The following is a 12852-nucleotide window of genomic DNA, read 5'->3' as shown; positions in this document are numbered from 1 at the left end:
GTGTGTGTGGGTAGGACAGGACTGAGGTGCATTGAACAGAACTGTGTGTGGGTAGGACAGGACTGAGGTGCATTGGCAAAGCTGTGTGTGGGTAGGACAGGACTGAGGTGCATTGAACATAGCTGTGTGTGGGTAGGACAGGACTGAGGTGCATTGGCAAAGCTGTATGTGGGTAGGACAGGACTGAGGTGTATTGGCAGCGGTGTGTGTGGGTAGGACAGGACTGAGGTGCATTGAACAGAACTGTGTGTGGGTAGGACAGGACTGAGGTGCATTGGCAAAGCTGTGTGTGGGTAGGACAGGACTGAGGTGCATTGCCAGAGCTGTGTGTGGGTAGGATAGGACTGAGGTGCATTGGCAGCACTGTGTGTGGGTAGGACAGGACTGAGGTGCATTGGCAAAGCTGTGTGTGGGTAGGACAGGACTGAGGTGCATTGAACAGAACTGTGTGTGGGTAGGACAGGGCTGAGGTGCATTGGCAAAGCTGTGTGTGGGTAGGACAGGACTGAGGTGCATTGACAGAGCTGTGTGTGGGTAGGACAGGGCTGAGGTGCATTGGCAGAGCTGTGTGTGGGTAGGACAGGACTGAGGTGCATTGGCAGAGCTGTGTGTGGGTAGGACAGGACTGAGGTGCATTGGCAGAGCTGTGTGTGGGTAGGACAGGACTGAGGTGCATTGGCAAAGCTGTGTGTGGGTAGGACAGGACTGAGGTGCATTGACAGAGCTGTGTGTGGGTAAGACAGGGCTGAGGTGCATTGGCAGAGCTGGACGTGGGCAGAAGGGGGTTGAGGAGCATTTTCAGTCAGTGAGTGTATTGTGACTTCCTGTACTGCATTGTGGGTGCTGGAGTTCAGGACTGAGGTGCATTGGCAGAGCTGTGTGTGGGTAGCACAGGACTGAGGTGCATTGGCAGAGCTGTGTCTGGGTCGCACAGGACTGAGATGCATTGGCAGAGCTGTGTGTGGGAAGGACAGGACTGAGGTGCATTGGCAGAGCTGAGTGTGGGTAGGACAGGACTGAGGTGCATTGACAGAGCTGTGTGTGGGTAGGACAGGACTGAGGTGCATTGACAGAGCTGTGTGTGGGTAGGACATGACTGAGGTGCATTGACAGAGCTGTGTGTGGGTAGGACAGGACTGAGGTGCATTGACAGAGCTGTGTGTGGGTAGGACAGGACTGAGGTGCATTGACAGAGCTGTGTGTGGGAAGGACAGGACTGAGGTGCATTGGCAGAGCTGAGTGTGGGTAGGACAGGACTGAGGTGCATTGACAGAGCTGTGTGTGGGTAGGACAGGACTGAGGTGCTTTGACAGAGCTGTGTGTGGGTAGGACAGGGCTGAGGTGCATTGGCAGAGCTGGACGTGGGCAGAAGGGGGTTGAGGAGCATTTTCAGTCAGTGAGTGTATTGTGACTTCCTGTACTGCATTGTGGGTGCTGGAGTTCAGGACTGAGGTGCATTGGCAGAGCTCTGTGCATTGGCCCTGTACTCTACTCCTTCCTGGTCCCAGAGCATGGTGTTTCTCACAGACATCATTCTCCCACCCTCCCCACATGGCCACTGTAGGAAGAGCCCCTCCTGTGCCACAAACAGGAGCTGTTGAGCTGGGAGACCTGCTGCTTCTTTTTCTGTCTCCTGCCAGATAAACCCACATATTTAGATAAGTGTTTTTAAACTTTGTCAGTGTTTTATTATGTTATATTTTTTTGGTTGTGGTGTTAGCCTGCCATGGCTGCTTTCACTTTTAATATGGTTGTTTATGGGCCACGTCCCGCATTGCTATCCTTATAGGCCAATGCCCCCCCACCCCGCTCAGCCCCCGCTCGTCGCTCAGACCCTGGGTCCCTGCTGTCCTCTTGGGCCTGGTCACTCAAAGATCATTTGGCGCAGCTGTTTGGTGCCTATAGGGATTAAATATATTCAATATGGCGTGTTTTGGAGCCCAATGGGACCGCTTGGCAACCCGGGGTGGCAGTGCATGAAGCAGGCCCAGTCCCTGACAATTGGGTGGGCCAAGGGTGCGCTCAGTTGGCCAAGGGTGCGCTCAGTTGGCCAAGGGTGCGCTCGGGTGGCCAAGGATGCGCTCGGGTGGGCCAAGGGTGCACTCGGGTGGCCAAGGGTGCGCTCGGGTGGGCCAAGGGTGCGCTCGGGTGGGGCCAAGGGTGTGATCGGGTGGGCCAAGGGTGCGCTCAGTTGGCCAAGGGTGCGCTTGGGTGGCCAAGGATGCGCTCGGGTGGGCCAAGGGTGCGCTTGGGTGGTCCAAGGGTGCGCTCAGGTGGGCCAAGGGTGCACTCGGTGGGCCAAGGGTGCGCTCGGGTGGGCCAAGGATGCGCTCGGGTGGGCCAAGGTTGCGCTCGGTGGGCCATCCCTCGAGTATTACAGCTAATTTCCAATGGCAGATATGGGGTTAAAGCACGCTTGCCCAGCCTCGACCGTGCTCACTAATGTTTTGGGCTGATTAAAAACGTTACTGAATTTGAGCTTCAACTCGGGCACCTGCTTTATTTATCTGGCCGTGCTTCCTGTTGAGGTTTAATTTTTGTGACAGGAGCCTCATGCCATGCTTGTAACTATTCTCTGACCCTGCTTCGAGGGTCAGAGCAGGGTCAGAGAATAGTTGCAAGTACGCAACGAGGCGCCGCTCAGGAAGCACTTACAGGGTTACAGCAGGTGCCCGAGTTGAAGTTAATTTTTTTGTGACCATTTTGTAAATGGTTACAAAGAAATTAGCTTCAACTTGGGCACCTGCTGTAACCCTGTAAGTGCTTCATGGAAAAAATGTGTCCCGCTCACGGAATCGCAGATTTTTCTGCAATTTCGCAAGATTCGCGGATCGCAAAATTGCTGAAAATCCGCAAATTCCGCGAGCGAAACAAATTTTCGGGTGTCATGTTTGACAACAAGCTGTCATTTATGCACCATGCAGTCATCCTTCTACATCATCAAAATGATAAACAAACTTTTACCCCTCCTCCCAATCAGCGCTGGTAGAACCCTCATCAGCATACTAGCCATGCCCAAGGTCGATTATTGTAACGGCCTATTCATCAATGCCCAAAAAAGAGTTCTAAACAAACTACAACTAGGGCAGAACGCTGCCACTAGACTTCTAACAGCTACCCCCAAATTCCAACCGATATCAAACGTGATACGAAAGCTCCATTGGCTGCCCATTAGAAGCAGATCCAAGTTCAAGGCACTATGCATTGCATACAAGGCGGTCCACGCCAGTGGACCAGAGTTCTTAAGGAAATCGCTCTGCCCCTACAGCCCCACCAGACTCTTACGCTCTTCAGCAGAAAACCTCCTGATTGTTCCCCACACTAAAAAGGCCTCCTGGGGTGACAGAACATTCATGTTCGCCACCACCAAACTCTGGACCAGTCTCCCACTCCACATCAAGACAAGTCCCACTCTTCTCACTTTTAGGAAACTACTAAAAACCTGGCTCTTTAAACAATAGTTGGCCGTGTCAGCCTATCTTGGTCCAGTCCACAGCGCCGAGACACCCAAGGGAATTTTAGCGCTTTATAAGTTTCATAAATAAGTCTGAAAGATTGCCTTGTAAAACATTCCAACTAGCATGAGAATTTCCCGGTGTAGCTCCTTGAGATGAGGTGTGTGAGTGTGGGAGGGTGAAGGTGATTCTGCCGCCCAGTTCTAGATCTTCTGCAGGCTTCTAATCAGATGTTTGTTGATTTCAGCATAGAGGGGGTTCTTGTAGTGTAGTTTCATGGTAACAAAGATGCGGGTGGCGGTTTTCCGGGTGTTGACTGAGAGCCATTTGTAAGTCTTCCTCAGAATGTTCCGGGTGTGGAAGCATGCGACAGAGACATCTCTGACTTGTGCTGTTATGTCAAGTTTACAGTCGACGGCGATACGAAGGTTCTTGGTGGGGGTGGTGAGGGTGATAGCACGTCTTACTCTGTCGCTCACCATGTTCAGTCGCAAATAAAGGAGCTCACCCCGAAGATCATGACTTCAGTCTTGTTGGGGTTCAATGTCAGGCAGTTGGACCTCATCCATCATCCATCGGTCATTCATGTCAATGAACTGAGGATCTCTTCATTGGCTTGAGCGCTACTCTTGCTGAATGTCCCTTTGGATGCTGATGTGTTTCCCGACTGGTGATAATGGAACAACTGTTGAGTTCTCTGGAGTCTTCTTTTTGGTTGTACTGGTACTTACCTTTGGGGGTTTGGCGGGAGACCTGGATTCTGCCTTCATCCACCTCTCGTTTTGCAGTCCTGGCCTTGAATCCGACTTGATCTCTGGCCTTCCAGATGTTGTACCCTTGGTAACTTTCTTCCTTCCCCAGAGCGAGCGGCATACGGATGTGCTTGTTTCTTGTCATGGGCTAGGAGGTGCTCACGTGACGTACAGTGCATGGTTTCATTGGGGTAGATGTTTGATGGATTTGGACATTGTCTTCTGTTGTGTTGTGATAGCACTACTCTCTTGTGTTTGTCTGGGGTTAGATTGCGGCTCATCAGGAAGCGGTGATTACATCCAGCGCCTCTGGCATTATCACCCAAGGCGCTGTGTGCTGTCTGAGCTCATCTCCTCTACCTTCTCTTCCATTTCAGCAAAATCAGACTCTACGTCCAGACCTACAACGTAAGGAAGCAGATCAAGAACGTGATTGGCTACATCCGAGGCATGCACGAGCCAGGTGAGGCCGCGCGCTGCTTCAGCGAAGGCTAGATGCTGAATGAGGAGGATGTGATGGCAAATCGAACCCTTGTGATGTCAAGGAGCTCAGAGGTCACTGTGACCTTCAAATTCATACAGTGACACGTGGACACTACTGTCAAGACAGGCCACTGGCTCCATCTAGGTTTTACCGCATGCCACGCCCAATGGGTCAAACATTGCCATATTCTTAAAATATATTGAACAGCCTGTAAGACCTGATGAAGTAATCATCTTCCCAATCCTGTACCAGCACAACCAGCGCCTCACTCCTCACCCTCTCTGCTGGGATCAGCCGATCCCTCTGTCTCTCACCCTCTCTGCTTGGATCAGTGGATCCCTCTGTCTCTCACCCTCTCTGCCTGGGTCAGTGGATCCCTCTGTCTCTCACCCTCTCTGCTGGGATCAGTGGATCCCTCTGTCTCTCGCCCTCTCTGCTTGGATCTGTGGATCCCTCTGTCTCTCACCCTCTCACCTTGGATCAGTGGATCCCTCAGTCTCTGACCCTCTCACCTTGGATCAATGGGTCCCTCTGTTCCTCACCCTCTCTTCTTGGATCAGAAGATCTCTTTGTCCCTCATCCTTTCTGTCAGGTTAAGCAGATCTCTTGCTCTCATTGCAAAAAAATTATGAGCACCCACTATTTTTTTATTAGCTCCAATACTCCATCAAAATCGAGTTAGAGTATTGCAATATTGATTAAGTCTCAACAGGTGTTCTAAATCACACTAGATAGATCGCGATCAAATGTATGGTGACGCTTTTGTTGATTTGAAAATCCTCTATTCTTTACAAAAATGATCCTTCAAAAGTAGCCAACGCGTTTCGTCCCGTCTTGGGACTTCTTCAGGGCTTATGTTACGATCAATAGCTTTCTTGTTTCAGACACATATTTTTTATTTTCTAGCGTTCCAATAGAAAAGTTGTTGATCTTTACAATTTGAATATTAATCATTGAACCTAGGTGCAATTGGACTCACCTGAAATAGGTTCTGGCCCATGTCGGCCGCCGCACCAGTTCAATTGATTAGTAGTTGTGCACGGTTCATCTCTATGTGCAATCCCCTTCGTTAGAATCCTCACCATCTTTGCTGGAATTGTTGAGGTGCCGGGTTTTTAAGAACCCGGTGGTGCCAGGGGATAACACCCGAAGACCTCTGAGTTCTCCCTTGTTCCGGACCACAGAAACACTGAGTCTTCTAGTCGCAGTCAGAGATCAAGTTTTATTGGCAGCTACCAAGTAACATGTGTCCTAGAAGCACGACAACACAGGTTGTGTGTTCTCAGGAGACTGTTCGTTTTTACTGAACCAGCCTTCTCCTTATATACAGAAATAATAGCTGCAAGCAAGAATTCTTGAGTTTATGATGTGGCTGTAAACATATTTCTACAATAATACAAAGAGCGAAGTCATGTAAGCAAGCCCACATTTTAGATGTCCAGTTCGTTGATAGATTACCCAGCCAGGCCCGGAACTCCCATCAGATATCGATGAAACGCTAATAAAGAAGGGCACCTCCTAGTCATAAAACTGGCCATAAACAAGGAACGTGGACAGGTGCGTGTGTGTGTAGAAAACATGATTTGTACGTAGTGAATGGTTTGTGGTATGTTATGCATTGATGCTATCGTATTCGGCCACTGGGCGAGGAGCTGCCCAAACAGGTTTGGCTGGAGGCAATGGAGTCAGTTGGGACAGGTCAGGGGGGAGTCAGGGAGAGGTGGACGTGTCCTTTTAGACCAGGCTCGACCTTACTCAATTGACTTATCATGAGGGCAAGACACAAGATGGATGCCGTTTACAAAATGGAGTCTAAGGGTTCGGGATGGAAACTACGGTTTAATGGTGTTGGCATCCCTCGATCATGACGCAAATGCATAGGAATGATGTCCTAATCATTACCGGTCTGTTGATACCAAATTCGTCATGGGATATTGATATTTTGTGGCACGGGTATTGGATCTCGATATCGTGATAACAGTAGGGTCCAGAATTTCAGAACCACAGACCCTCCTTTTGCCCTTATGTAAGGCAATAACCCATGTTAATCTGAGTCCAAATCTGTATGAATAAATTCATGGAGATGCTGCTGTAGCATCATTCTGTTGCTCAGTTCGTCCCTTGACACAGGCTTCCTTGTACATGGGGTAGCACAGAGGCCACAGAGTGCAGGAGCGCACTGTACACACAGGCAGAACATAAACAGAAGCGCTAAGATCATCCCAATGAAGATCAGTGTTTTCCATCCCCAGGCAGTGATCAGGCCCCAGAACCACCCTAGAAGGGACCAATCTCCTTTTTCCACGTGAAGGGAACCAGATATTTCGTGTAGTTTGGAGATGGCCTGGTACACTGTTGGTGCATTATCAGGGATGAAAATACAGCAACTAGATTGGATCACTCTTCATACACACCACGATCGGCGAGTATGATATCTAGGGCAACTCGGTTCTGAAGGGTCATAAGTCGATCCGACTGAAGCTCGGTTGTCAAGTTGTCAAGGGCTCCGGCCGTTGTAATCACGGCGGATTCAACTATCCTCGATAACTGGCGAATATTCCTGCTGTTCACCATAGGCCCCCAAAATGGCAGAAAACCCTTTGCGAAGTCTGCAAATTCCTGACCCGCGGTGTCGTCTTTACTCACGACACCTCTAGCTGTCCTTGTCCGATGGTAATCTGCTCTGGCCGTGTAGGTGGGAGGCAGCAGAAATGAGATGTAACACGTGCCTGAGAAGTCAGGGGGCAACCATGTATAGGCTTGGTCGTGGCAGACGAAATACGTGCCTTTGGCTGCTAAGAATAGGGGGGAAGTTCGGGAAGCGAATACATATGTTTCCGAGCATATGCTCTTTCCTAATTGTGCTTTTGGATCCCTGCCGATACCTTGTAGACATAAGCGACCTTTGTGGGGCACTATCCAAACTGGGCGGGATTTCTTTGCTGTCTGTTCCTTACTCAGGGAAATCCCATTCTTAGTTATGTTCCAACGACTGTATGGAGTGAGTTCATCTTTGGGGATCGTTTGATACGTGTCAAACTCCCTACTCATATTTCTTATCCCTGCCACTAGTGCCTTGTTGTTGGAATCGCTTTCAATGGAACGGGTCGGGTATGGTTCTAGGGCGAACAGGAACATGGTCTGGAAAGCCCACAGAGAACCATAATAACTGAATGGCAGGATGAAGTATGGGATACCCTTATCCGTTGTGTGTGGCATGAGTCCACATATCCAACAGTTCGATGTGTTCATTATGGACTGGTTTTGGTGTAGGAGTTGAATAAATGAGTTATTTACAAATTCGAGTCTTCTGGCAGACTCGTGTTCAGGTAGAGGGTGAAAGTAGTGTGGAGAGATAGTAGGAGGAGGTGGTGGCCGGGTGTCATTTGAAAAAGTAACTTGGAATACGAATAGAGTATAACCAGTCAAAAACATCGTTATGCTACACAACATTAAAATACATGTTATCAAAAACCTTCTTTTGGCCAGTACAGTGCATAGTTGTCTTTCAATGTTCGTGAATCTGGTAGGTCTCTTTACCCTAGGAAACTCCATCCTCTAGTTGCTGCCCGCGGTGGTGGGTTGATTCTGCCAGGGAGTACGCTCTGTTCAGTCCGGGGTAACTCCCTTGGACCAACCAGAACCGTTGACCTAAACGTCCCCAGCTGCACTCCCCAGACTTCAACCGCGACCCTAGCAGCAGAACCGGATGGCGGTTCGAAAATCAAAAATGAGCAAGTTCCCTGAGAGTGAGAGAGCTGAAAAATCAAAAATAGTTCTTGGGGGAAGGGAAATCACATTAATTTGCCTTTTATTAGTCTCTTTGTCTTGACCTTAGATTATATTGTTGTTTCCCAGGTACGGTTTGGTCTTCAAACAATGTCTTAGGTTCTGAAGTGTCCAACTGCATTGACGGTGGCACAAGTCCTTGTAAAATATGATCACTCTCCTTTTCGGTACCAGTTTCTTTTAAACGTGCATCGCTGAAAGGGATGAAGCGAGGTATGGATTCTGTCTCGGAGTCGGCAATTCCTTCGTTGACCCACCGGTCGTATGGAAGGGGCAGAGGGACCCGTTTGCAGTAGGTCCCGTGTATCCAACTTTTCTTTCCTTCCACCCGAACGGCTGATCTCGTGGAAAGAAGCACAAGGTACGGTCCGGTCCACCTGGGTTGTTCGTTGTTTGTGCGCCGAAAATTCCGCACCAGAACCCAAGTGCCGGGTTCGATGGAGTGACCTGGATCATCAGAGGCTGGCGGAGAGGAACTGTGAACCTGTTGGTGTAAAACAGGCAATTTAGTTGTCAATTCGCACAAATAGTCAAGCAGTACGGGGTGTTCTATTTCGCTGAGTTTCTTTGGCCTTGGCACGCCCCAGACGTTGGCTGGGCGGCCAAACACTATTTCATGGGGGCTAAGTCCTAATCTGGAATGGACGGTCATTCTGGTCGACAGGAGTGCTAGAGGCAAGGCGTCAGGCCATTTAAGACCTGTACTGGCTTGGATCTTGGCTAGCTTGAGTTTCAACGTGCCATTGTAGCACTCTACTAATCCAGCTGATTGGGGGTGATTTGCAGCGTGGAACTTTTGGCGTATGCCTAGACACTCACACACTCTCCTCATCACACGTCCTACGAATTCACTTCCATTATCACTCCAGACGATTCTAGGCATACCAAATCTAGGGAAGAATTCTTTGACAAGGGCTTTGGCAGTTGACAAGGCGGTGTTGTCCTTAAGGGGGTACGCTTCCACCCACCTTGAAAAAGCGCAAACAACAACGAGCACATACTTCAGATTGTTGCACCTCTCCATGTGGATGAAATCGAGCTGCAAAACCTCGAACGGATACGTTGGAGGCGCAAAATGACCAGCTGGAGTTGGGGTTCCCCTACCGGGATTGTGTTTTAAACATACCATACAGTTTCTGACCACATTCTCTGCATATTTTGGGATATTACTATTCTGCCATACTGGGGCCAATAGTTTACATATTCCTTTCGAACTGATGTGCGCAATTCCGTGAGCCATCGTTACTACTGCAAGTACGTATGCGTTAGGTAATAGCCATCGCTGGTGTTCCGACAATTCGACCCAACAACCATTCGCATCTAACCTACCCTTACTTTCTCTCCATTCATTCACCTCTTTCTCAGTTGCCTCGGCTTGTATAGATTTCACGCTTTCAATGGTGTCCTCACACATTCCCACATCAGTAATCCATCTAGCGGGACCTACAACATACATCCGACTCATTGTGTTCCTTGCAGTCTCTTTCGCAACCTCGTCTGCAAATGCATTCCCGCGGCCAACATCGTCTTGAATCTTTTTGTGTGCACTGCATTTCACAATGGCAACTTGTAGTGGCAAGGTCAGTGACTCGAGGAGCTCATTAACTAGCTGACCATGCTGTATCTTTGCACCATGTGACGTCAGGAACCCACGTTCACGCCACAATCTCCCAAAACTGTGAGCCACACCAAAGGCGTATTGGCTGTCAGTGTACACATTCACTCGCTTTCCTTTCGCCAACACACATGCTCTTGTAAGTGCAATTATCTCTGCAGCTTGTGCAGAATTGTGGGAAATGTGCGCGGTCTCTATAATGGTGTGTAATGTTGTTACGGCATAGGCTGCAGTCGTATCACCATTTGGCAACTTGAAACATGAACCATCAACCCATAAAGTATCATTGCATTCAGGAAGGGGAGTGTCCTGTAAGTCTACTCTCCCTTTTGTCTCTTCTTCTGTCCTAAAGCAGCAGTCATGTTTATCAATCTCGTCTGTTTCTGTCGGGATGGGTAGTAGCGTAGCAGGGTTCAGTGTATCACACCTCTTTATGTGGATGTGACTTGCTAACAGTGTAAGTTCGTAACTGGATAGTCGAGCGCTAGTAAGATGTTGTGTCTTCGTCCTGTTTAGCAAGATGTCTACTGCATGCGGAACCATAACAATCAGAGTATTATTCATGACTAATCCAGCAGACTGTCGAATGCAGACAGCTGCTGCGGCGGTAGCCCTCAGACAACTTGGTAGGGCTTTAGCCACAGGGTCTAGAGTTGCCGAAAAATACGCGCATGGGCGCTGCTTGTCCCCAAAGTGTTGTGTTAGGACTGATAATGCACAACCTTCCTTCTCATGGACGTATAATGTAAAAGGCTTACTGTAGTTAGTGTGTCCCAACACAGGAGCCGAACACAATGCATCACGCAACTCGTGGAAACTCGTCTGACAATCTTCAGACCAGGGCATAGGATTGGGCGTGTCTTTACAGAGTAGTGCCAGCAAGGGTTTGGCTAGTAGTGAGAAATTCGGTATCCATTGTCTACAGTACGATGTAATGCCCAAGAAGGCTCGAACCTCTCTCTGTGTCCTTGGGGCACTCAGCTCTGCTATTGCCTGCATTCTTTCTGGTGTCAGTCTCCTTCCCTCCTTCGACAAGATGTGACCTAGGTAGGTTACCTCTTGTCGGCAAAATTGTAGTTTGGAAAGAGAGACTTTGTGCTTCATGTCACATAGGTGACGCAATAATGACAACGTGGCTTGTTTGCAAATTTCTTCAGTGTCTGCAGCGATCAGCAGATCGTCTACATACTGAATCAGAGTTGACCCATCTGGCAGAACAATAGTGTCCAGTTGTGTTTTCAGGGCCTGACTGAATATTGATGGGCTTTCGCAGTAGCCTTGAGGAGCGCACTTGAAGCGGAAGCTTCGTCCTCCTAAATTGAATCCAAAAATATCTCTACTCTCCTCAGCAATCGGGATGCTGAAGAAAGCGTTCTTCAGGTCGATCACCGAGAACCAATTTGCTGAAGCTGGAACCATCGTCAACAAGGCAGTAATGTCGGGGACAACTGGAAACTGTGGGATAACTACCTTGTTCACTTCTCTGAGGTCAATCACAAACCTGTACACAGGGGGCTGTGAAGGATCAGTACGCTTTAAGACTGGTAAAACTGGACTGTTACAAACATTTCCTGTTGTTTCTTCGATGACATCTTTGTCAATCAGATCATAAACAATCGTCAACAATGCTTTTTCGCATTCGCTGGATATTTTGTATTGGGGAATACGAGGCAACCTAACGTTGGCTTTCAAAGTTATGACATACGGTACTATCTCCAAACGACCTACATCAATAGAAACGTTAGCCCAGAGTATATCAGGAAGACATGACAATTCAGTTGTAATATTTTCCTTTGACACATACATTGGAGAAATGACTTTCTTACCTAAAGTAAGCTGTACTCCCAAGGGAGAACAGTACAAAGTCGCATACAACCTCTTTAGTAAATCCAAACCTAACAAATTTTCACCGCAACCTGTTGTCAAAATGAGGGGTGCTTCTAATTCGCATGGGCCAACAGAAAGGGACATGGGACTAGAGATTGGGTTTCTAACAGGGGCGCCAGAGAAACCTACTGAGACATTCATTTCGCCAGACAAAGGTGCGCCAGGAAGTTTTGAGTGCATAATAGAACTTTTTGTAGCACCAGTATCCAGCAGAAATGGCTCTGACACTCCTGAGGCAATCACCTCGACATAAGGTCCATTCTGATCTACTGGAACTGAAACAACTCCCTCTCTTTGTCCATGGCTGTCCTAGCAATCATTACCCTCATTTTCGTGTTCGGTGTAATAGTCGTCAGCATAGTACTGAGCTGACCTAGACGATGCATTATTCTGTTGGTCAAAGCTGTTCATGGAATTCTGAGGCGGAAAAGAAGCTGTGTTCTGGGAGAAATTTCCACGGCACCTACCCTTATGAACATTTTGAACACCTCTACCCCTTATACCTGAAACACCGTTAAAATGTCGCGCAAGAGCCGGACAATTACCTTTAAAATGACCCTCTTCCTTGCAATATGCACATTGATTCGGGCCATACGGAAGACGCTGATGGGAAAACTCGTTTCCTTGCGCGTTTCTCGAATACTGCTGTTGTGGTTGATAATTGGGCTGACTAGCCGTGCGAGGCGGATAGGCCTGCTGGAAAAGAACCTTAGTTTTCAAATCTTTAGTCTTTTTGTCTACCTTATCTAGCTCGTCTTTGCGCCTATTTTCATAGTACTGGGCTGTAGCTAAAATCTGCGCTGACGTAGAGACAGCCCAAGCACTCTCTGAATCTTTTAGTTTAGTACACAGTTCAGGAAGCAAATTATG

The 12852-nt window shown here is 48.5% G+C and overlaps 1 protein-coding gene across 2 annotated transcripts in view; it reads left to right on the top strand.

Moving 5' to 3' along the window:
* LOC144780849 (putative N-acetylated-alpha-linked acidic dipeptidase) overlaps positions 1-12852 on the top strand; it is a 327400-nt gene that overhangs the window by 132813 nt on the left and 181735 nt on the right. For both annotated transcript variants that reach the window (XM_078659345.1, XM_078659344.1), the window contains exon 7: positions 4585-4670. In XM_078659345.1, the coding sequence (XP_078515471.1) occupies positions 4585-4670 (86 nt within the window). The remainder of the gene's footprint in view (positions 1-4584; positions 4671-12852) is intronic.

This window comes from Lissotriton helveticus, chromosome 9, assembly GCF_964261635.1.
Source record: "Lissotriton helveticus chromosome 9, aLisHel1.1, whole genome shotgun sequence".
NCBI lineage: Eukaryota > Metazoa > Chordata > Amphibia > Caudata > Salamandridae > Lissotriton > Lissotriton helveticus.
This window is presented reverse-complemented; position numbering and strand designations above follow the sequence as displayed.